Raw genomic sequence first — 26,486 nt, forward strand, 5'->3', positions numbered from 1 at the left:
AGTTTGTGGGTTCGAGCCCCACGTCGGGCTCTGTGATGACAGTGCAGAGCCTGCTTGGGATTCTCTCTCTCTCCCTCTCTCTCTTTCCCTTCCCTGCTCTCCCTCTCTCTTAAAAATAAACAAATAGGGGCGCCTGGGTGGCGCAGTCGGTTAAGCGTCCGACTTCAGCCAGGTCACGATCTCGCGGTCCGTGAGTTCGAGCCCCGCGTCGGGCTCTGGGCTGATGGCTCAGAGCCTGGGGCCTGTTTCCGATTCTGTGTCTCCCTCTCTCTCTGCCCCTCCCCCGTTCATGCTCTGTCTCTCTCTGTCCCAAAAATAAATAAACGTTGAAAAAAAAAAAATTTAAAAAAAAATAAACAAATAAACATTTAAAAATATCCACTAAGTATAATACACTGAATTTATCTCTATACATGTTGGTAATTAAGAACTATAAAGCTCTACAAATTTATTTTTTACTTAGGGAACTTTTTTAAAAAGGACCATTACCTTGAATAAAACTTTATTTATAATGTTAGGCAGAATAACTTTCCCCAATTAAGATTTGCCTTTGGGAGACAGACTAGGCTCCAAGAAGAAACAGAATGAACTAGATGCTTTTCTTTTTTTTTTATTTGCTATCACTGACCATTCAAGCTCTTCCTCCTCCACATAATAACTAAAAGGGAAAAAAAAAGCTTTACTGTTTTCATGTGGCAGAGGCTAGTACTTATCCCTCAACTACCATTCTCTCTTTTTCTAATTCACATGGCCTTAATTTATGAGCTGGGCACCCTACCACCTAGGGAAATACTGTTTCGCAGCCTCTCTCACAGTGGGGTGTAGCCATATGACTATGTTTTGGCCAAAGAGGTATATAAGCAGTAGTGAAATGGGGGACTTCCAGATATTCTACTTTAAAAGAATGGGCACATCTGCTGATTCAGTTGCCATTTACTGAAAGCTAACTATGCAGCTAGCACTATTCATGTAGTCGCCACATAGTCATCATTGAAAAGTAAGCTGTCAGTAAGGTCTACCATCAAGTCAAGCACTACTATTACCATTTATACGTGGGAACTTAGACTTAACTTGCTTTAAATTTCACAGTTCTTAACTAGTAAATCTGGGATTTGAACTCAGGTCTCTGTAACTTCCAAGTTCATACTATGTGAACCACTATACTAGAACTTCACTCAATATCCTTAAAGTTCTTCATTGTTTTCTAGCATGGGGAAGCAAAAATTTAAAAGTTACTCTCACGGTTGGAGGCAGTGGGATTCTAAATTCATTTCATTACATTTTATTTATTTATTTTTTTAGTAGGCTCCATGCCCAACATGGGTTTGAACTTACAACCCTGAGATCAAGAGTCAGATGCTCTACCAACTGAGCCAGCCAGGTGCCCCAAATTCATTTCATTTTAAAACCTAAGTTAATTTGCACTGAGAAGCCTGGAAGAAGCCACAGGAACCTTGGGTGTTGGCTATTTTTTTTAAATAATTTCTACTTACCTTAGGTATATAGAATCTAACATTTGAGTTTAATAAAACAAATGACAGTAAGATAAGCTTCACTAGCAAAAGTCCTGATGAAAAAAAAATCTACTTTTTACTCTAGTAATTGAGTCAGAAACAAACCCAGTATCCTGACATATCTCCTAAAGGTTTAGTTGTAGAATGACTGTAACATAGTTACTCTTTCTAAAACACACCAGAGTACAAACTACAACCACCAGCCATATTAAAAAAGAATAGAAAAAACTAAACTCCCTAAATGGAAGTTATGTAAAATCAGACCACAAAAACCTCTGAAGGCCATACCTTCAATACGTGGCTGCATTTCTTCTGTTTTTGGAACAAAAATTCTGATTATGCTTGTGTTGATATAAATCAAAGGTAAGCTGCGTGAAGTCAATGTATGGCTCCTCATGGGCTGACCAGGAGATTTTCTTTTCTCTTTTTGGGTCCTTGGTAATTTTGCTTGAAATATACTTGCAATGGCATTAAGCAAAGGAAAGCAAAGGACAATGTCAAAAGCTTGTGCTGAAAGAAGAATTTCATGAAGAAAATGAGGGGAACCATCCGTTAAACCTTCAGATAACTTATGAAAACTTCTTCGCTCATTTCTTGATATTAACTTGTGGCGGACATTTTTTGTTACAGCTTTTGTGTATGTCAAAGAGAGAAATCCATGCTGCTGATGAGAGCCATCTAGGAGTTTTGCTGTTGTCTGTTCCAGAAAGAGGAAATCACAATACAAACTTCATTACAAAAAAGAAAAAAAAAACTATGTGAAAGCAGAAAATAATCTCAGTTGATATTATAATCTTTTACTATGTCTACACCCTCTGATGAGCACATTACTGATCAATTCCACACATGGGGAAAAACCATCTAAGACTTGGAATGCTGAACTGAAAATTAGAAATCCTGAGTTCTAGTTCTAGATCTTGAGAGAGGCAATTAAACTTTGTTATATCTGTGTCTATGATTTCTACATTCTCTGTGATATTCAGAATTTGCAACAAGACATCTCTGGATTTTATCTTTTCATTCTTGATAATTTTTCATTAAAAGTACCAATATGGATCACAGAGACGTTGTTTATACAGATGAAACTGAAATAACCATGTAATGTACTTCCATTTGTAATCAACAAACAATCTGAATAGAAAAGATGATTGACTTCCCTCGACTTAATTAACATTTATGAGAACAGAGTTTTTCTTTTAATAATTTGGCTAAAGTATATGAAGACTAAGCCCATAAAAAGAGCTTCATTGATACCATGCTTTGATAACTAAACCAATCATTTAATGCATGTTTATTGGAGATAGTAACATAACACAAAAATAAAACATCTGTTTTTAGAACTTGCTTATTTTCAGTGGCTATCATTCTGTTTACAAAACCTAACTATCCACTCTCTCACAATTCAAACTCCTATTCCTTGAGTTTAATGCTACTTAAATACACATACGACATTTGACTGACAGTAAAAATTATATCATTATGTCATCAATACTGCTGACAAAACATGTCCAATTATATTCAAATTACACACTATAAACAAATTGTAGTAAAACAGCATACTTTGAAGAGTGAAATAAAATGCATACTTTCTATTTCTCAACATTAAAGGACAGCTCTTAAAGTTTTCCTGAACCAATTAATGTACATAAAATCCTATTTTACACATCACTCAACATAAAGTTAAAGTTAAGGTGTTATACACATTTCCAACCTCTCTTCCCAGGGCCTGATAAAGTTTTTAGGTTATTACAGTCCAATGCGTGATGTCGAGAGAGGAAGTGCACTGAGAAAGAACAACAAACAGGAAAAAAGTGAGAGTGGCAAAGCAGCAAAGTGCCCGGGCCTATGTTATCCCAGAACTAGTGAAGCTCTTTTGCTTCCATTTTCTTCCTCTCACATTGCTACCTATCACCTAGTGACACAGCAAGGGGAAAATAGTAGGCATTTCAGCTGCCACTGTTAATTTTGTTTTTAATCTGGACTTTACAATGAACAAAGGTGAGGTAAAAGTTATCTTTGTCTATGTTCTTTTTTAACCTAATTTTCTGACCATTAAAAATACCCTGGGAAGTAGGCATTAAATGGATGTGCAAAATAATCATTTTTCATGTTAACTGCCCTGCTGCCTTCAGAGGTGTTTTTTTGTTTTGTTTTTACTGTTCCCAACTTTCTAGCTGCCTCTCTGATTTCCCTTTCCTTTTGCTTTCTACACGCAAAAGGAAATACAGTAAAGCAAGAAAACGTGCTACCAGTCTTACGTCCATCTTGCTAGGTAACAGGAAACACCGGATGGAGAACGATGGCTGTGATATAGCCCAACAGCAACAACACTGTCTGTATTTAGATGTTTAAACTGGACTTGGGGGGCAGGGCTACAATCAACCACTAATCTAAATAACCTAACTCAAATCCTCCTTAATGGCTATGCTTGAATACTGGAAATAGTATAAAAGGTTTTTCAGTGTAGGAATGTTTTGATTTGGAAAATATATTTTAAACATATTGAACGTAGGTACTCTTGAATGTAAACTCCCCATGAGAGAAAGTTTGTTTGTTGAACTGTTGCATCCTCAACTCCCTTAATGTACAAGGAACAAAATGAAAAAACAAGTGAATACTAGCTGGAGTGAGATAATGTAAATATTACTTTTCATATGGTAATAATCAGCATCTTACACTCTTTAAAACGAAAAGTTAGAAAACACTGATAATTAAAGAATTATTATAAAAATGCAGAAAAATTTTAAAGGGGATTAATAAGTTTGGGTTTTTTCATGAATATACATTAAAATTATTAAGTATGTAAAAAAATTAAGAATGTTTCTCAGAGACACAAATACCATTCAAATAAAAATAAAACTGAACAGAATTTCCACTGATATAAAAGCCACATGTAGAGATGTTTTTTCCAGACTAAAATTCCGGAAAAAATATCAGAATCCAATTAGAAACTAGCATTTGTTATTCAAATACAATATTAAACAACTGTTTAAAATATTTGACTAATTTTATCACCTTTTTAAAGATCTAGGCTTAAATTCCTTTTGAGCTACAAAAAAGGGGAAATAGTTCACACATGCTAAGAAAACATCTAATGTTTGCAATGATTTAAAAAATTCTTAAGAGAATTGCTATTATCATTGTGGTAATCTGTTCTTAATATTTTTAAATTATATGCATTTGTATTGACTTTAAGAATGGCGTTTAAAATAATTAGCTTAATGACATATCCAGATATATTGTACCACTTAGAAAAGAATAAGGTTCTAAACTTCTAAAAGCCACTGGTGGACAGTCTAGTGTTCATCCTATATCCAGCAATGACAGGCATATAGCCCTGTCCAGATTCAAGATCACCAAATACGGTAATGTGGATTAGTTGTGAGAAGGAAATGGCATAATAGAAAGGGGAAAAAAGCAATCTAAGTAAAAGCCATAAAAGAAAAGACAAAGCAGTCTGGTCAACTCTTGATTATTCAATACATGCACAATTTTAAAAAAATTACACTTAATGTCCTACACTTCTATTTTCTTATGCTGATGGTAAAGTTAGTTTGTAGTCACAAAACCAGAGTGAAAAAGAGTATATGCAAGTAACTCAGAAACAAATTAGATGATACTAGAAAATCAGTCTATGAGTTAAAAGTAAAGTAGAGTTCATTTACAAAGTGGATGACACAGAGGAAGATAAAAATCAAGAGTTGACTCTATGGATAGTTCAATTCCTTCTCTGGATTCCTGTTAGTGGGAGTTCTGTAGCATAATTTTAAAATGATTTCTTACAGAAGGAAAGAAGCCAGAGCAATTACTGAAAGGGTCCTGCTTGCTGATGGGTCGAACCAACAAGGTGCGTCTGTTCAGCTTGTCAGTACAGGAAAGGAAGACACCTCCACATTGCCCCAAAGACCAACACTCTTCCCCAAGGCTTGAGGTGATGGACAGGAGCAAAGAAGGTGAAAAGACAAAAAGCAATAAAAGCCATAAGCAAAAAAATCTGGATAGTTTTAATTTTGCTCAAGTTTGCATGGGCTCAGGTTTGAGCCCCTGCTAGGAATGGCCTCTGTCTGGACCATCTTCTGCAAAAGCATTGTTAATGGAAGTAAATGAAAAATAATCGGTTTTAGTGTCAAATTACTACTATTAGTTTATGATAAAGGACAATCCAACATGAACTCACTTATGAATAGGAAAAACTTCTAAAACATCAACATAATAGTACATTAATGATAAAACATTTTAATAAAAGCAATCCTACCTTTGCTTTTTGAAAAATTTACTTAATAGCTATAATAGGAAAATGGTTACAAAACACAAGCATTTAAAGGAGTAGTTTTATTTTGTAATGTAATTTTGGAAGAATAGGTCAAAAAGAATTTATCTGAGCTCTAATTCTTGCAACCATTAGTCCTATTGCATGAATGAACAAAGATAAACAGTTTATAATATATTTTCAAAAAATCGTAATTACTAAATGAGTCTCACCACAGGTTTTTCTTTGCACTGTAGAAATACTCCTTCAAAATGTCCTGACTGCCAACCTTCCCCTGGCCTGGAAAACATAAGTTCACCTTATCTGTTCTTTTCAATTTTTCTGAGTTAAAAACTGAGCATATATAACTATTTCAAATAGTTACCATGTAAACAACACTACACTGAACTGAAACGTGGAACTGACAATGCAATCAAGAACAATTTATTTTAGCACCACACCCTGGGTAGTTTTGCATAATAGAAGCATTTGTCTTACTGGTAAAACTGTATACTTATTGATTGGTTATTTATTTCTACCTTATCTCTGAGACCACAAGGCCCCTAACAGCATGATTTATGTTTATTTTTCTTACAATACTACATCCTCAGTGCTTAGCATAGTGCACATAATACACAACAAATATTTTGAATAAATCAATGGGTAAATATTTAAAACTTACATAATTTAACAGTAAAGTCATTGATGATCTAGAACATAGATTATAATGTTCACATCATCAGAAAATTATTACAGCTATAACATAATAAGCGTGTATCACTTGAAATAATCATGTATCACATGTATCTATATCTATCATATAGAGATATACTATTCAGGAGGATCTAAAGAGCTAAACATTACATTATCAAAGATCAATTAATGATTCATGGTTAGTATAAAAGAAAATATATGCTTCATAACATTCTACTATTACAACAGGTTTTAATATATACCCAGCAAAATATTTTGAACTTCATAATTATGACACAATTTTTTGGCTAGATAGATTTGATAGTCATTGACATAAGCAATAGGATATGTGTGACACGCAATATGATAAGTAATAAAAATTCAAATGTTTTTAATGTAGAATTAGAAACCTGTTAAAGAAAAAAGATTCTGTTTTTAGGGTATATGATGCACCAGTAAAAGTACAGAAACAGATGTGCTTCTGCAGGCACTCAATAAATAACTGCTGAATGAAAATTATGAATCCAAAAAACAGACTTTAAGGCTGTTTCTATACTAAATTAATATGAAACTAAAAATATCATGCTGTTTAAAAAATAATTTTAAAAAATGTGTTTTATTATAATTCAATTAACAAATACAAATTCCAGAATAGTATTCCAGAATAGCAAAAAAAAAACCCCAAAAACTCCAAAAAGTGCTAGTTATTTTGTATTTGGGAAAAATTAATGACAACATTGCTATGTATCTTTGTGAGGATATGTAAAACTTTACTTTTTGGGGGCGCCTGGGTGTTGCAGTCGGTTAAGCATCCAACTTCAGCTCAGGTCATGATCTCGGGATTCACGAGTTCAAGCCCCGTGTGGCGCTCTGTGCTGACAGCTCAGAGCCTGCAGCCTGCTTCAGATTCTGTGCCTCCCTCTCTCTTTCTGCCCCTCCACCACTCACACTCTGTCTCTTTTTCTCTCAACAATAAATAAACATTAAAAAAAACCCAAAATAGGGGCGCCTGGGTGGCGCAGTCGGTTGAGCGTCCGACTTCAGCCAGGTCACAATCTCGCGGTCCGTGAGTTCGAGCCCCACGTCAGGCTCTGGGCTGATGGCTCAGAGCCTGGAGCCTGTTTCCGATTCTGTGTCTCCCTCTCTCTATGCCCCTCCCCCGTTCATGCTCTGTCTCTCTCTGTCCCAAAAATAAATAAATGTTGAAAAAAAAATTAAAAAAAAAAAACCCAAAATACAGTTGTTTAAAACTTTATTTTTTTACTATTATTTATTATAAATAAATTATATTGGCCCACAATAATACTTTTGATAGAAAGTTATTAGGGCAAGAAAAATCTGGTTCTAGGAATATCTACCACATGTATATTAGTCAAATGAGAGATTAAGAAAAGTCTCCAAAGCACAAAGGGCCACGAGATGTCGTTCCATTTTAATCTGTGATTTAACTCATATGGAGAGTGGACAGCAAGTATACAGCAAAAACAAAACCATCCACTATGTCTCCAGTATCTTTGCAAATATACAAAATAACAAACTGTTTGAGTTTGTTATTTTCTATCAAACAGACTATCAAACTGGTAGTAAAAGCAGCTCATTTCATTTAATATGGCAATATGGGTATTTATGAATAGATTTGCCATCGCATGAAACAAAACTTTGTTATATTCCATATATGAATGAATACCAAGTAAAATTAATCAATTTATCTGTTAAGAACTCTCTTTGGGAATAAGTACAGCACTTCAAAAAATAACAAAATTAAAATATAAAAATTCTTATATAAGACTGTGTTCAAAGAAAGCATAGCTTTTCCCATATTTATTATTATTTACCTGCTTCTATAGTGATCAATATTGAAACTTTCTATTTTACATTTCACTTTGGTATATACATCCTGAACATCTATGGAAGCACTGAGATCTTCTAGTTCACTGACCATACAAAGCTCTGCAATAAGAAGCAAACATAATCAGCATTGGCCTCACAATCAATATTAAAACCTTGTGTTTTACACTTAATGTTCATATATACATCCTTAACTCCTAGAGAGGAAATGAGACTTTCTGTTCATTAACCATACAGGATTCTACAATAATAAGGAAAAGTAACATCAATATAGGCCTCACGATTAAGATAAAGCACCTATTTCAAGACAGAAGAAATCCACTGATGCTTGAGGTACTGTATCTAACAATCTTTGCATACTTTTAGTGAAAATGATCTAACACATCAATGAAACCAATGAAAAAATTACTTCATGGCTTTTGGAATGAATTTTAATATAAAAAGACAAAATTTAGGTATTGCTAATAGAAAGCAACTAAATTAGACCTAATGGTGTTTGTTTACTTTAAATGACAGTGATAAATAAAACTAGGTTCTACTATTTCTTTGAAAAATAGTGTTTAATATTTTACCTTTTTAGCAGAGAAGAAAAGTAACCCTGTACCTGTGCCTTTATTTTCAGGATCTGGAGCAAAGAGCTTTATAGTAATTTTGGGGAGCACCCACTGCATCCACAGACTAACACGGCCACTGGATCCACCAATGTTACTTGTAGTTTGTTCCAAGGTAACAGAATCTGAAAATGGTGAGTCATCACCTGCTTGTACAGAATCTCCCTGGAATCAGAAAAAACAAGTGTGTAACAAAGAAAAATAACTATAAAAAATGATAAAATAAATTTGGAAGGCTCAACTTCTGGAAATAAAGTTTTACCAGATTATGGCCATATTCATTCATTTACCTATTGCCTATGGCTACTTTTTAGCAGTTAAGTAGTTCCTATAGAGATACTATGGGCCACAAAACCTAAAATATTTACTATCTAGCCATTTATACAGTTTGTCTACCCCTGCTATACAGCACTTATGTATGAATCTGCAATATCCATAGCAAAGTGATTACCATAATAAGCATGGAGTAAGAAATAGAACATTTATTATGTCTCACATATTATAAGAAGACATTAAAAAGTTGGATTTGATAATAGTTCTTTTTTAATTTTTTGAAGTAATTTCCACACTCAACATGGGGCTCAAACGCACAACCCCAAGATTAAGAGTAGCATGTTCTACCAACTGAGCCAGCCAGCCAGCTAGGCACCCTGACAACAGATTTTTACAATGACTTATATGGCTAAACAGCTCAAGGTAAAGACCATGAGCTTATTTAATTCAACAAATACATAATGAATTACGAATATGTAAGTTCCCACATTTGGAACTAACAAACTTTCTGTAAAAGGTTTGTTTGGTAGTCCTTGTTTTCGTTAAATGTTTTCAGCAGCTGTTACATGGTCTGGAGAAAATTATAAATCCTGGTTTGGAGTTGGATAACTTCAGCCTCAAGACAGGAAGAGATGGTGTCAGGGATAGTGATCACTCTCACGTATTGTGTTATTTTAAGGATTAGCTACCAAGTATTTGGGCTCTTAAAATCCCACCTTTGCAGTCCATTTAAAACTGTCAAAAATACTCAGGAGCCCAAACCCATTCTCTGAGAATTGATCAAATACACTATAGTATGCTTATTTAAAAGACGTGTATATATTTTTAAACTTTAGTTATATGTCCTTAAACATAGTCTGGTAAAGCAGCATGATACACTAGGTTAAGGACTTCTTCAGACCCTATTCATGTTTGTTTCCTCCTCTGCAAAATGGTTATTTTGATATTTATCTTTTAGAATTGTTGTTAAGAAGAAAAAAGAACACGAACATAAAGTGATTACATATAATAAACAACTCATAATTAGTAGGTATAATTATCGCCAACAAATGGAACAACTACTTACAAATTGTATGCTCACAGTCTTACAAAATTTGGTATTCTATCTATACTTTCTTGCCTTTCTCATTTTGTCATCTAACTTTAGCACCTTTTCCTTTGCCATATATCCTCAACTTCTAATAGTTCTTTGTTGCTTTGAATGTCTCAAACAAAATTTTCACCTCCTATGCCAAGGAGTCATGACCAGTAGTCAACAGCCAGAACAAAACATCCCTTAAAATTTAATAGAAGACAACACAACATGGTCAGTATATTGCTTTCTATGGATAGTTTCTCAGGACAGAAGCCACTCATCTCTTAGTCAAGCCATTAGTCTGACAGCTAACAACAGGGACGATGAGTAAAACCTTATGTAAATCCAAAAATTTCTGCTCTCATTAGCACAGACATGTATTCTACTCCGGTATATTCAGCGCCTACATGAAGTTTTTACCTTGACCTCATGATAAGTTTTACAATCTCTTTCAATCAGAAGAAAATTTAATTTCCTTGAACACCCCAAAGGAGACTTAATGGGGAAGATTTTCACAAAAGAACAGACAAGTACTTATTGCTGGAATACTTAGACACCAAACACAGCAAAGCAATAGTGTCCTGTGATTTACTGTGACAGAAAATTATAGACTTAAATCTGAAGATAGTGAAGCCATTCCTTGTTACATTTACACCAAACAAGGCAAACAACTTCCTGTTCGTGATGTTTTCATATAAATGCTTCTCCAAAATAAGTAGTCCTAATTCTGCTACAGCTGAAATTCTTACAATTTGAGAAGCGATACAAAAATTCAGGGTTTTGGTTGCTGTCTAAAGTAACACAATGTCTAATGAAAAGCACAAACTAATCCCAGAAAAGGATGCATTTTACAAAGTCAAATTCAATAAAAGATAATATAATATAGTCAACACGCCTTTCTTTATGGGTAAATTCTTATAGCAGAAGCATTCATAAATTAAATTTTCCTTCAACAGTTAGAAGAACATCATACTCCCAAAAATGGAAACTGTGGAGAAAGCAGCACCTCAAATCAATGAGACCTAGATTTTTAAATATTGTTAGGTATATTCAGTAGGAATGCTAAGAACATGGTGGCTTCAAATTTAATAACTAAGCACTTCTGAAAAAGTTGCTCTCCCTCCTCATGCAGTTTCAGTTTTCATTTTGGATTTACAACATTTGGTGTGGTATTGTTAAATATGTTTGTACATTAATTTTCTGTTCCATTTCCAAATCTATAGCAAAAATAGAGCCAGAATTGAAGATGCTGAACTATTTTCCCACACCTCTTTATGCCAAGTTCTAAAATACACAGTTCAATTCTTTCACCATTCTGTTGCAAATTGACCAAAAGACTGAGTTTATTTTCCTAGCTGAATTTATCTTTGTTCATCTGGAAGAGCAAACACTGCAGCCCTTCATCCTTGGCCTGCTTTAGAGCTCAGGGATGATCATAGTTTTGGCCACACTGCTCCACTCCCTTATCAAAATAACTCCAGCATTCTTGTTCAATCAAAAAACTTCCCAAAGGGCTAAACACTTCCACCACGGTTTGTACTTAAGTCAACAGTGACAAGTGGCCTGCTGTGGTTTCCACTACCTTTGCTCTCGCTATTTCAATGCAAGGGTGGGGAAAATGATGAACTGTTTTTAAGCTTCATACTTACGCCTCTTACGCCTATTTCCCCTTCTACCACCATCCAGATTGATATTCAGGAAGCTAGAGCTATATTCACTGAAAAGTATGGCACTTCCTACCAACATGTCAACATTAAAAAAATTACTCATAAAGTATAAATCACCCAAGGATCATATAAACAAATACTCCTACTTAATACAAATAATTAAGAGTGTACTCTTTAAAACCAGATACATCTGTAGTGAACTCTTCATAGTCAAAATAATGAATGTATTTGATGCAAATGAGAAAAACAGTACTTTATACAGTAGCAATTTTTAAAAATTTATGAACTTCTTTGAATGCAAATATTAATTAGAAATGAAAAATTCAAAACTGTGATTTCAAAGCATTCCCTAGATACATAATCAATATAAATAAGCACAACAAATATAAAGTGACCTCATAGCAACTCCTTCTTAGATATGTCCCCTGAGGCAAGGGAAACAACCAAAAATAAACTATTGGGACTTGATCAAAATAAAAAGCTTCTGTAGAGCAAAGGAAACAATCAACAAAACTAAAAGGCAACTTATAGAATGGGACAAGATATTTGCAAATGACATATCTGATAAAGGGTTCATATCCAAAGTATATGAAGAACTTATAAAAAACACCAAAAAAAATGAATAATCCAATTACAAAATGGGCAGAAGACAACATGAATAGACATTTTACAAAGAAGACATCCAGATGGCTAACAGACACATGAAAAGAAAGCTCAACATCACTCATCATCAGAGAAACACAAATCAAAACTATAAGGAGATATCACCTCAAAACTGTCAGAATTGCTGAAATCAACAACACAAGAAACAACAGGTGTGTTGGCAAGAATATGGAGAAAGGGGAACCCTTTTGCACTGTGGGTGGAAATGCAAACTGGTGCAGCCATTCTGGAAAACAGTATGGAGGTTCCTCAAAAGGTTGAAAATAGAACAACCCTATGATCCAGCAATTGGGTAACTACTATTTACCCAAAGGATACAAAAATGCTAATTCAAAGGGATACATGCACACTGATGTTTATGGCAGCATGATCTACAATTGCCAAGATATGGAAAGAGCCCAAGTGTCCATTGGTAGATGAATAGATAAAAAGATGTGGTGTGTATATATTATACATATATATGTATATGTGTATACACACACAAAATGGAAAATTACTCAGCCATAAAAAGAATTAAATTTCGCCATTTGCAACAACATGGATGGAACTAGACAGTATAATACTAAGTAAAGTCAGTCAGAGAAAGACAAATACCATTTGATTTCACTCATATGTGGAAGTGAGGAAACAAATCAAACAAAGGGGGGAAAATAGAAAGGCAAACCAAGAAACAGACTCTTACCTATAGAGAACAAACTGATGGTTACCAGAGGGAAGGTGGGTGGGAGGATGGGTGAAATAGGTGAAGGGGACTAGGAGTGAACTTGCTGTGATGAGCACTGGGTGTTGTATCGAAGTGTTGAATCACTACATTGTACACCTGAAACTAATATTACACTGTATGGTAACTAACTGGAATTTAAATAAAAACTTAAAAAATCTGGCATGAGGTGGTTCATCCCTCAATCTCCAGTAATTATTTATAATGCACTTATTTTCAGTTAAATTTAAAGTGAATATGGGTCAAAATAGGTGCCCAGGGTTAAAAGACAAAAACTTCTAGGTATAAAATAAGTAAGTCCTGGGGATGTAATGCACAGCATGATGACTATATAGGTAATAATGCTGTATTGTGTGTTTGAAAGTTGGTAAGAGAGTAGGTTTTAAATGTTCTCATCACAAGAAAAAATAACTTGTAACTATGTATGGTGATGGATGTTAAACACACACACACACACACACAACACATATTTTTTAAACTAGAAGCAATTTTAATCACTGAATCAATGAAGGATAAGAATGGAAGTCAAATTTTGCCATGAAGCAAAACTTACAACATTAGAGGTTAATCTGTTAATTTTTACTTTTGGTTGAGTTGTAAATCAGTATTCTCACATACACTCAGCATTTTATATTTTTTCTTATACAACAAAAGTTTTGCTCCTCCTTCTATGTGGTACAGAATTGTCTCTAGGAAGCAGAATCCATTATGAGCTAAATTTTGCAGTCCACCTACATATTATGTGTATGCACATATCCATGCCATATTATAAATTCCTCTTAGGATAAAAAGACTCTGTTTTAAATGTTTAATTTTTTAAAGATGAATATTAAGTATCCAATTAAACAAATGTGAAAACACAACAGAATAAACCCCAGAAAGGAAAGACTTATGTATCTTAGCATAGATAGACAAGGTATCCTAGAGACTTTTAAACACAATTCTGAGGTATATATAGGTTTGAGGGCTTGATTTTATACTGCCAAATGTTTTCAAAAAACTTCTAGATATGAAATTAAAAGTAAAGGGGTTTCAGGCTAGAAACAACCCCTGTAGTCCATCAAAGATATAAACACACAAAACCTCTGTGGGAATAGGGCCTCAACCACTATGTAAAAGTCTCATAGGCTAATGAAAAACTCTTAATATAAGGTTACATAACACATAAGGAAGCAATCTACTAAGTGCAAGAGTTAACAACAGGATTAGACTCTCAAAAAATCTGGACAAATCTGATAAAAAATATAAAATAATTATGTTTAAAACAAAAGACCAAAACTTTTTAAAAAATAAACTCATATAGTTTTATGAATTCACATCATAATATATTTGCAGGGACTTAATATATACATGCTGTAGAGTATAATAAATCAGATTTATTTCAGTCATATGAGTTGATATTCCCAAATCATTTAACATCCACATATTCAAGAACAATGTGTTTAAAACCCAATCTGCACACCAAACATTGTACGGGTTGCTTAAATTAGGGTTATCCACTAATAATAAAGATAAGAGGGGATGGATGGTAGTGGAGAGTTATTTCACATCCAGTATTTCCCACTGAGTAAGTAACATATTCAAATATACAGCCAAATTCTTCAAAATTAATAAAAATAAGTTAAAAATGGAATCCAAAGGATCACAGTAACATATCTAATATGCTAGAACTCAAAAGTAAAGGAATGAAAATTACAAAGATCATTTATACACAGTTCTAGCAGCACAATAAACAAAGAGAAATGAGAAATGAAAACTTGGGCACAAAGTTTGAATTCTGGATGAATTAAACCACAGACTGAGTCATAGATGGAGCATTCATACACACAGGAGAAAACAATGATTGTATTTTCAGATGTCATCATTTACTGGCTAATTCTCAAAGGGGTAAATTTAAACTCATATGGATACATAGTTAACCTTGATCCCCACATAACTATTTTCTTGAGAGGAGAAATTAAACATTAAATATTCAATACATAGACACCTCCTTCTAATTTGCAAAGTTAGATCAAAGCCCTAACACTGATTATCCTAACAGTATTCACAAAAATCTTCCTGCCATTTATGGCAAATAAGGGAATTGGACTACTCACCTCTTTTCTCGACCACAGTATGTAAACAAGAGAAGATGGTACATTCTGAAAATATTTGCCACTTTTTCCTTAAGTCTGTATTACCTTTTGCAAGCTGCTTTACATGGTCTTCCTCCAATGAATACGTGTTTTGCATTATGATTCTTTCATTTTCAGATCTTTTTCACATAGGTCAGATTAAATCCATGGCTAACGCAAAACTAATAAGCTCACTAATGAACATTTTCATTGCTTATGTTTACAACTCAATCAGAAAGAATCCTCAATATTTTAAATTTAAATGAATTGCAGGAATGTAAGGATCTTGTTATAGAAATCAGAATTTATTTTTTTAATTTTTTTTGTTAAGTAGGCTCCATGCCCAGTGTGGAGCTTAAACTCACGACCCTGCAATCAAGACCTGAGCTGACATCCAGAGCTTGAACTTAACTGACTGAGCCACCAGACACCCTGGAATGAATTTCTTTTTATGTGACTGAGAAAATCTCTCCCTTTGTTAATCTCTCCCTTTATTAATTTCCCCATTTTGGCTCATGAGGACATCATTCTTCTGGCTTTTTCTATTATAATACACCTAATAAAACAAAACTGCTACTAATGTTATATTTATTTTCAAGATTCTTCTCAAGCGTTACTTCCTCTGCAAAACACCCAAAGATACCAGAGAATAAATTTGTTAATCATACTTCTATAATTACAGGGCATGTTAATCTCTATGACATCTCATATTAGGGCTACCATGTCCTTTTGTGTAGGTTGGACAGTGCACAATAGAGAGCACCATTTATACTGTACTTTGTACATATAGGACTGAATGGCAGTCCCTAGATCTATGACCAACAGGTGCGACCACTCCATGAAAGCCTTGTCTTTTCCAGTCTTTCAATGTTTTTTTAAATGTCTCTTTCTAAAAGCCCACTTCCCAAAATAGGTAGTCATGTTTATCTGGACATCCCAGTAAATAAAGTACTTAGCAGACAATTGTTTAATGGAACACTCTCCTTTCTGCCAGTGGAATGTCTCTATGACTTAACTTCACTTATTAATTTCACTTATACTATCTTTGTTAGCAACTTGTCACCCCAAGCTTTGATTACTCTTCTAAAGTATTTCACAAAGTGTATTCTGTGCAATGATAATTTGTGGAAAAGAGTCTTTGGTTAAATAAGTTTGAAAACTATTACATTCGATAGAGTGGTTGTTGTTTTTAAACTGCAGGAGCTTTTGTATTCTAACTGTAGGAACTCCATGAAAGCAAGTTTTTACCCTAGAAGGGATATGCCCCATCGACCTCATAACTGCACATTTCTAGACTGGACTTATTCCTCATTTGGAGTGTGGAGTAAAACCCATCACTTGGGTCACTGGTTTCTCAGAATGTAGAATGAACGGGGATAGAGAAGTTGCTTGTGCAGTTGTCAAACAGATCTACTCTAATGTGTTAAAGCCTCAAAGCAAATTAAAAAAAAAAAAGGTCCATTTAACTGAGTTTGATTGTCTTTAGTGTTTAAAAAAAATAATAACATACCCTTTACCTGATGCTTCTTCCCATTCTGTACTTTGCCAAAGCTATGTTTCCATAGAACATGTCTTCATGCAAAAACAATAACATAACTTCTACCTCTATCTATTATAGTAGTTCTCAGTGGTGCAAGTTCACCCCTGTGTTTGGGAAATGTACTAGGATATTTCTGGTTGACTCAATGATTGGGTGTCACTACCGGCATTTAAGAGTTAGGATTAGGGGGAATTAAGAGCTTCTATCATGAATAAGGCAGTCCTGAAAAGCAAAATGATCTCATAGAAATTTACACAGGTGAAAATCTTGGAAATACATTTGGAAATAAAACTGAATTCAGCTTTAGATCTAAACATTATTTTTTTGGCATTTCTGCACAATTTTATTATAATTATACACTAAGAGTTCCAGAAATGTAAATAAAATGTAAATGAAAAGAAAGGAAGCATAAATTTTGCTTTATTCAAAACTCTACCAAGTTTGCTGCTACTTCAGAAAATGATGCCACCAATAAATGATGCCACAACAGTACCACTCGTGGTACTGGATACAGATGGGAACAAGTCTATTTGTTATCAGTCAAATTCACAGTAATTGTATGTACTGTGTACTTCATCATGTCTTCTTCTAACATAGTCATGCCTGAGCACTTACACATATATTGAAATATATATTATTATACTTTGAATTATATTCCTTTAATCCTTTATATTTTGAGCTATTAGATATTTTTGAAATATTATGTATATGTGCATTACATTTTTTTTTTCATTCAGGATAGTAAAGGGGCATTATAAAATATTTGTTATAAAACAGGCACTGGCATGTTGGGTGAGGTTAGGGTGTTAAAAATGAAAAGAAAGACTTTTATGACTGGAAGAGAGAAGGTGAGGGTTTTGGGTTTGACAGGATTAAAAACCACTAACGTAAAGATAACAATAATACCCTGGTTCACAAAAAGGGCAGGGGCAGAGAGGGTAGGGGAAAGGGAAGCATAAGCCTCTTTTTCACTCAGCTTTTAAGTTTCCATACTCCTGAGGAAACATACCTTTACTGTGTCTCAGTTTTTTCCATTTCATAGAACCCGAATGTCCTGAACTACCCCACTACCTACTGAAAGCAATTAAAATACTTGGACCTAAAAGGAACATTAATAAATAGCCACTGCTACCACAGCTCCCCATGAGCCTTCTGAACCTGGCAGCTTCCACAGAAATGAGGTCATCTTCATTCTCAACCCTGATATAGAACTCTGTGGTATATATCACCCTGCACTGGCAGCAGAACCTTTCAGAAACACTTACCTCAGTAGTAGTTCCAACATCAGCAGATGGGCTGCATGTGCTGGTATCTGGAGGAGCAGTGCCTACACTGCTTCTCACTGGAGAACCAGGGACAGGCCCCGCCACGGTTTCTGCATAGGCTGATGAAGGACTGAGATTACCTCTCCTCTGAATCTTATTCCAGACCTTATTCATGATCTCAGTCAGTTCATAGAAAAGCTGCACCTGAGCAGAAGAAAAAGGGAAAACGAGACTTTCAACTTCCAGTCACAATTAATTACTACATGTGAAAAAATTGAAACAAGTCCAGGGAAATAAGAATATATGAAATAAAAATCTATCAGTATATCACCAATCATGATATTATATCATGATCTGTAATCTATGATAATTATCTAATATATATATTATAATAATACATATGATCATGAAGATTTTATGATACTATGATTCAGATGAGATATACAAAGAACAATTCATACAGCAAGTTTACAATTTTAAGTATTTTATCGTGATTTGAATTTGAAGCAGATATAATGAATTTACTCATACTTGATGTTTGCCACATATTCAAACTTTGATATTTTATGAGCAATTTACTTTTTTTGGAAAACAGTGTTAATACAGCAATAATGTTAATTAAACAGCTTATTATGAAAGAGTGGATTGCTTTTAATATACAACTAATAGAACACAAAGAAATGCCTCTTAAACAGAGGTATCAGAATTAGATGTCAAATGTATACTAGTAAATATGATTATTTAATTACACATGAAATAATTACCATTCTTATTTCTAAATGTTTTCCACATTTAAATTCTCCCTACTTTTCTGAGGAATAAATCTGAAACAGGATTTCTCACCCAGTAAAATAAAGTGGAAAAGAATGACATAACATAGAATGGTAAAATGAAAATGTTACATATAAGACTTTGCTATAGATAAAGAACATAAACTATTCAACCTACCATTCCCCTTAGATTTGTCATTCCAATATTCAGAGGAAAAAAATTGTTTAACTTGCACATTGTTTGACTAAGTTCTAAGATATTTACACAAGATTTCATAAATAAGCATTAATCACGGAATTTGTATGACAACATATTGCCATACACTGTATAAAACAAGCCCAAGGAAAAAAATGCAAACAAAATATATAAGCAAATCCACAGCTGGATACCATATTCTGCTTGCCATTAAAAAAAAAAAGGGTGAAATTCTCATATTTATAAGAAGTTTCAGCCCCAGGACACATCCAGATGATAAAGCTGGCTTCTTATGTGGGCAGAACAGATGCATAAAAACACTGTTGTCAACCCTTATTTGATATAAAACAGTACTTAGGTTACAGTTTTCTCCTGCTTTTTGTGTGATGAAGTCTCAAATCTCAGGTTATAGCTCTTTTTGCTTTAAAAAAAAACATCTAATGGCTAGAGATCTTACAAAACACCTCTTAGAAAAATTTTAGTTCAAATTCTTTTGTCTTTCATAATCAAGAATGAGTTCTCCCTAAAAAGAAACAATTTTATTGCAAACCGTATTTTGAAAAAAGATTTTCTTCTTCTTAAACAATTAAAACTGACAAATAAGGAGAGCATACACCAAAGAAAACAACTTCTAGATACTTCTAAGGGCATAAAGTTAATTTATTTAAGAGAACTGATGCTTTTATGGTCACTATTTCTTATTTCCTTTAACTGTTACCCTTCAATAATTATGTATGAATGGCACTAAGTATGTGCATAATTAATGTGCCAAGCAAACACAGACATAAACTATAAACACATTTTTATTTTCAAAGGAGAAAGTTACTATCACAGAATTCAGACTTGTCAAATTCAAAGGTTTTAAAAAAATGAAAAAATATGAAGATAAATATTCAATTCTTATCCTTCAAGCTGTACTGAAAACTGCCAATGAAAGCTATCACTACCCCCCTATTAAAATGTCTAAAATCAAAAAGCCTAACCATAACAGTATTGGCAAAGATGAAACTCTCATTTACTGCTGATCAGAATGCAAAATGTAGAATAGTTTGGTGGTTTCTGAAAAAGACATACATCTACCATAGGATCCAGCCATTGCACTCTTGTTTCCCCAAGAAAAATGAAAATCTATATCCACACAAAGACAGAACACAAACGTTCATAGCAGTTTTTCTGTAATAATTCACAACTGGAAAAAAATCTCAAATCTTCATCAGTAAGGGGACAAATAATATGTAGTATATGCATGCAACAGAATATCTATCAATAAAAAGAAATCAACTATGGATTCATGAAAAACATAACCTAACCTGAAAATAATTACACTGAATGAAAGAAGCTAGGTTTAAAAAAAAAAAAAAAAAAAAAAGGAGAGACAGAGACACAGAATACAACTGTATGATTCTATTCATACAAAATCTTAGCAAATGACAAGTATCCATAATGACAGAATTACTGGTTGCCTGGGATGGGGTAAGAAGTAAAATGGAGGATTATGAAGTGGCATAAAGAAACTTTTGAGGATGATGGATGTATGCATTATCTTGATTCTGAGAATGGTTTCATGGGTGTACATATGTCAAATATCCTACCATTAATTTAAACATGTGCAGTTCATTGGATGTAAGTATATCCCAATAAAACTTTAAAACTTTCTTAAAGATGAGCACCATGTGAGGCAGCTTTATATACACTATGTATGAAGATGACTGAATATCAATAATATCTTGTGTATCGAATACCTAATGAATACCAAAAATATAATGTTTCACTGTTTAAAACTTAATTTCACATCTATTTTCTCATTTACTCTATAACCAATCACATAGGAGATTTACTTGGATTGGAGAGGCTGAGAGAAGCCTCAAGCCGATACATTTCTAAAGAAGAGACATGATTTAAGTGGATACAAAAAGCCACTGCAGTCTTAAGAATGCCAAGAGCAATAGCCAAGTGCAGGAGATGATGTAGGGGCATCGAAAGGCTCTATCCAGTTAGCGAAGAAGAATTTGTTTTACAAGGTATTAGGAGAGAGAAGAGTAATCATAAAGGTAGGTAGAAGAAAACCATGGGTATACAATTTCAATGGAAATCAAGCAAGAGAATGGAATTTCAACAAGTGATTACTACTCCATGTTGAACACCAAAGAGCTCTAAGTGAATATATATTTTAAAAGGCTAGCTCATTTGGTATGCAGGTTATCACTAATCATTAAAACTCAATTTCAGAAAAGAGAAACGACTTTTGTCAAAAACTTAAAAACAAGCAAACAAAAAAAAGCCTTTGCATATAAAGCATAATCCTTACCCAGTCTAATTTTGCATAAAGATAAAAATAAAAATCAGGGGACTCAGAAAAATTAAAAATGAGTGGTACAAAAAATACAAATCTAGTTTTGTCTAAACTCAATGGTGTGCTCTTAGACAGTAATGCCAAATTCTACTTCCTTACTGAAAACTGAACATAACTTAGCAATAAAACTATGAATAAACAGGATAAAAAAGGAGCATAAAACCTATTCTTCCTCTAGTTTCACATACCTAAAACCCAAAATGGCAAAGATGGTTTTGTTCCTGGAAATGCCTTATAGCAAGACAAAATGTATCAATTTATTGGCTAAGGGAAAACTGAAACTCTATTATATTAAAAAGGATTCTACAGGCTCCTTTAATTTTAGAATAAACATAATTTTTAAGGCTGAAGAGAACAGTGACTAAACACATTAAAAAGAATTGGGTAACTTTGGTAAAACAGTTAAGATAAAGGGAAGGGTTAATGAAAATCATCCCTAGGAACAAAAACTCTCATTATTCAACTGTGTTAAATATTTATAGTGTCGAAGGCCCTTGAACGGCAATGAGTTCTAGGAACTGACATAGTAGTTTAGTTCACCATAGTTGATACAGAGACCCACAATAATGCCTAATATGACAATGAATTTATCCTGGGTCTGCCCTACATACAGAGTTGCACACTATATATTCAAATACAGCGGGGTGCCTGAATGGCTCAGTTGGTTGAGTGTTTGACTTCAGCTCAGGTCATGGTTTCACGGTTCATGAGTTGAGTCCTACATCGGGCTCTGTGCTAGCAGCTGGAGCCTGAAGCCTGCTTCAGACTCTGTCTCCTCTCTCTACCCCACCCCAGTTCGCACGCTATCTCTGTCTCTCTCAAAAATAAATAAATATTAAAAATGAATGAATGAATGAATGAATGAAATACATCTACTACTTGCAGGCTTTGTATCTAAGCAATAATAAATCAAATTAATATACCAGTGTCAAAACTTCTGATATGACTCTAATGGATAAACAAAAAAAATGATATTTAAGAAGAAATTATTTCCTTAAAATGGAATCAAGAATCTTATACACTGGCTACAATGTATAAAAGCTTCTGATAGTATATGCAAAATTTAGTGGATATACACATTGTTCTAGGGAATAGGCTCATAGCTTTTGTTGGATTCTCAAAGAGGTCCATGACACAAAAAAAGGACTCAAGAAGCACTATCCTTCACAAACACAAAAACCAAACAGATGGAATAACCACTCACAAAAAAGGCGGTGTTATATTGAGTCATTAATTTTAAAAATAAAAATCATAAATGAAATTTTAGGATACACATGGATGTCTGTATTTTAGGGGCCCCTTATACTCTTTATAAGGCAGGATACCCAGAAAATAAAAAAAATACCTATAGATAATATTTCATCAAGAAAGATTGAACATTTTTGGTAACAGATGCCATACAGGCAAATAACTGCATTACAAATTCAGGGTTTGTATTCATAGTGCCTAAGGGAAGCTCTTGGAATTGCTAAGAAATTTAACAGAAAAACTGTGTAAATGATATGAATTATCAATTAGTAAAACAAATTCATTGACCAATAAACATTTAAAAACTGTTCAACCTTATTAATAACCAAGAAAATACAAACTAATGTAAACAATTTGAATTGCCAATTCACAAAAGGGCAAACGCAATGGCCAAGAAACATTTAAAAAGATGATCACAAAACACAGGAGACTCTTAAGAACTGAGAGAAAAGTGAGGGTTGATGGGGGGGTAGGAGGGAGGGGAGTGTGGGTGTGGGGTATTGAGGAAAGCCCCTGATGGGATGAGCACTTGGTGTTGTATGGAAACCAACTTGACAATAAATTTCATATTAAGAAAAAAAAAGATCAAACATCTGGTTTCATTTCCCTTCAGTATGAGAGACTTCCTTTAGGATTTCTTGTAGTGCAGTTCTACAGGTGATAGATTCTTTTATGTGAAAATGTCTTTATTTAATATTTATTCATACACATGTATTTTTTTTTTTAATTTAGAATTCTGGCTTGAGAAGCTGTATTTTTTTCCCCCCACAACTTAAAGATGTTATATTCTTCTGCTCTCTATACTCAGAAGAAGTGAGCTAATAATCAAATTTTGGTTGTCTTGTATGTAATGTGTCATTTCTCTAAAGACACTTTCAAGATTTGCTCTTTATCTGTGGATTTCAACAGATGCATTAAGAAAGGCATGGCCTTCTCATGTTGTATGGGCCAAGGGCAGGCCACCCCATGATGAGCTGAGCCACTTTGGCATGAAGATTATTTTATATTAAATAACAATCAAAAAAGCAATGCCAGCAGATTCACGAAAAGATCTCTGCCTCCCCCACAACTGCCTCAAAGAATTTAGGTAGAGGACCTGCACTAGGAAGAGAATTATCACCACAAAGAACTACATTATGATATGAACTAGACATGGTAGATAGGGAGGAACCTATCAAGGCCTGTTTGATCAAAGTCCTCTAAGTCCCATGGTTTCTAAGTGGCCCAGCAAACATTAGCTTACTAGACAATTACTCTTTATCATCTTCCTATAAATTGCATTCATTTTCTCTGAAGTCCCAGACTTTCTCCTTAGTCCAAAATGGTATATATAACTAATTTTGCCTGTCATGGGAATTTCCATGTCTGTGTGGATTCCCCATATTTACACTGTTAGATTTTATTTTCTCCTGTTAATCTGTCTCATGTCAACTTGATTCTTAGTCCACCTAGAAGGACCTTGAGGAGACAGGACATTCTCACTCCCCCACAGTGTGTTTATCTTATTCATCCTTGTTCTCCTCATTTCTGGTTGGGATATGTAGTATTGGGCTTGTAGTACTCAGTATTATTCTGCAATTGGGGAGAAAAATCAAGCCATCTTTTGTAATTGTGAAAATCCAGAGGGAGTCTGGAAGCCTATGCTAGAGCAACCACTCACAAGAGAGAATCTCATGTTTTTATCATTAAAATTTAGGTTAATCTGGCACACAAGGATATAAAACAGTATCAACTCTTTACCAAACCTCTGAATACATAATGATTCTTCAAAGTGTTACACTGTTTTGTGGCTTCCTAGCCCTCTGGAAGACATCCTACCAGAGATACTCATAACAATTTACAAAGAGGGTATCACATTTTGTATTGGAGTCAATCTAAAAACTAACACAGTTGGCAGTCCTATAATATTTCAGAATTTACAAGGTATTTTCACATATTTCATAAATATCTGAAACTTCCCAACAACCTTGTGATCAGCTTTGGTTATAGAAGCTGATAACAATTAAAAAGAGCTGGTTTATGAGGACTTACCAAGAAGATAAAGTTGGAATTAAATGAAAAGATAAGAATTATCACATTTTGGGTAAAGGCATTCTTGAGGCATGAGGTTCACTCAGCCTTGGTTTAATTCTCAAAAAAAAAAAGATCTTGGTATTTGGGGAGCAGCAAGGAGGCGTTGGGAGCCAGGTGATGGAGGTTTAAGGACAAAAAGAGTGAGCAGGCATGAGAAAGAAATACCAGACCAAAACCTATGTGATGACTTTGCTTAGAACCAGTTTATATTTAAAAACAACAACAAAACCTGACCTTTGTTCCAAACAAAGTGGATATCTGATAAAGATATTCGAGAGTTCGGACTTGAGCGACAACATGACATTTAATAAGATTCCACAGAAATCACAATACCCTTCAGAATCTCAAAGTAAAAGAAGTTTTTTTTTTTAAAAAAAAAAGATTCAAAATAAAATATTTCCAGGCTAAAACACTAATAGCAATAGAATTTATTCTCAGCTAGGATGGCTATGGATGTCCAGAACATGTAGAGTAGTACAATCCTCTCAAGGCTATAATGACTTTCGTAAGTTCCTAAAGTAGAAGGTCTCTGATGGACAACTCCAAGTAGTAGCTGGATGTCTATCATATAGAGATTAAACTACTATTAAACTATGAATATAAAAAATTTTTCTATTTTCTCCTTAAGTTTCTTCATATCCTTTTGGAATTTGTTGTTACAATCCTTCCCTCCTCATTCCCACTCCCTTCTCCAGGCAATGAGGAATCTGTCACAATATCGAAGTCTGCATATTCTAACGTTTTATATAGTTGTAATTATACAGTAAGTACTCTTTATCTGACTTTCTTCACTTGGTGTAGTGATTACAATATTCATCCATTACGTTGCATTTTATCAATTATTCAGATCTTTGATGACTGACTAGTATTATATTATACAGATAGATCATAATTTGTTTAATTACCGTTTAATTATTTATGAACATTTGAGTTGTGATCAGTTTTGGGCTATACAAATAAGCTGCCAAAAACATCCACATAAAAGTCTCTGCATAGCCATATATTTGCATTTCTCTAAGGAAAAACTTAGGGAGGAATGGCTGTGTCACATGGTAAGTGCATGTCATACTTTTTCAGGAATTTCCAAGTTGTTTCCAAAGTTGTATAATTTTTACATTCCCACCAACAGTATACAAAGAGTTCTAGATGGTTCACAATGCTCATTTTTATTTCAGCCAATCTAATTGGTGTATAGTGGGTTATCTTCATTTTACATTTTATTTTTCCTGATGAATGATGATGATATGCATCTTTTCATATCTGACCAACAACATCTTGAGTGGTGAAAGTCTGTTCAAATCTTACTCCCATTATATAAACTATTCTTTGTCATCACGTTAACAACTAGAAAGGGTTCTTTAAATATCTTCCATAACATGGGACACCTGGGTGGCTCAGTTGGTTAAGCGTCTGATTCTTGGTTTTGGTTCAGGTCATGATCTCACAGTTCATGGGATCTCGCCCTGTGTATGGCCCCACACTGTTAGTATAGAGCCTGCTTGAGATTCTCTTTCTTTCTCTCTCTGCCCCTTCCCTGCTCATGTGCTTGCTCACTCACTCTCTCTCTCTCTCAAAATAAACAAATAAGCTTTAAAGAAATATTTTGCATAATA

At 34.0% G+C, this 26,486-nt stretch overlaps 1 protein-coding gene across 7 annotated transcripts in view; it reads right to left on the bottom strand.

Annotated features, from left to right (window-relative positions):
- VPS13B (vacuolar protein sorting 13 homolog B) overlaps nucleotides 1–26,486 on the bottom strand; it is an 822,593-nt gene that overhangs the window by 342,371 nt on the left and 453,736 nt on the right. For 6 of the 7 annotated variants that reach the window (XM_086696045.1, XM_086696043.1, XM_086696044.1 and 3 more), the window contains 5 exons: nucleotides 18,234–18,437; nucleotides 8,909–9,080; nucleotides 8,292–8,406; nucleotides 5,298–5,439; nucleotides 1,803–2,211 (listed from right to left, as the gene is read on the bottom strand). In XM_086696045.1, the coding sequence (XP_086552171.1) occupies nucleotides 1,803–2,211; nucleotides 5,298–5,439; nucleotides 8,292–8,406; nucleotides 8,909–9,080; nucleotides 18,234–18,437 (1,042 nt within the window). Of the gene's footprint in view, nucleotides 1–1,802; nucleotides 2,212–5,297; nucleotides 5,440–5,996; nucleotides 6,064–8,291; nucleotides 8,407–8,908; nucleotides 9,081–18,233; nucleotides 18,438–26,486 lie in introns of all 7 variants that reach the window. The other variant, XM_025922669.2, reaches the window with a different exon arrangement.

Source organism: Puma concolor, chromosome F2 (genome assembly GCF_028749965.1).
Source record: "Puma concolor isolate L17-30 chromosome F2, mPumCon1.1.hap2, whole genome shotgun sequence".
NCBI lineage: Eukaryota > Metazoa > Chordata > Mammalia > Carnivora > Felidae > Puma > Puma concolor.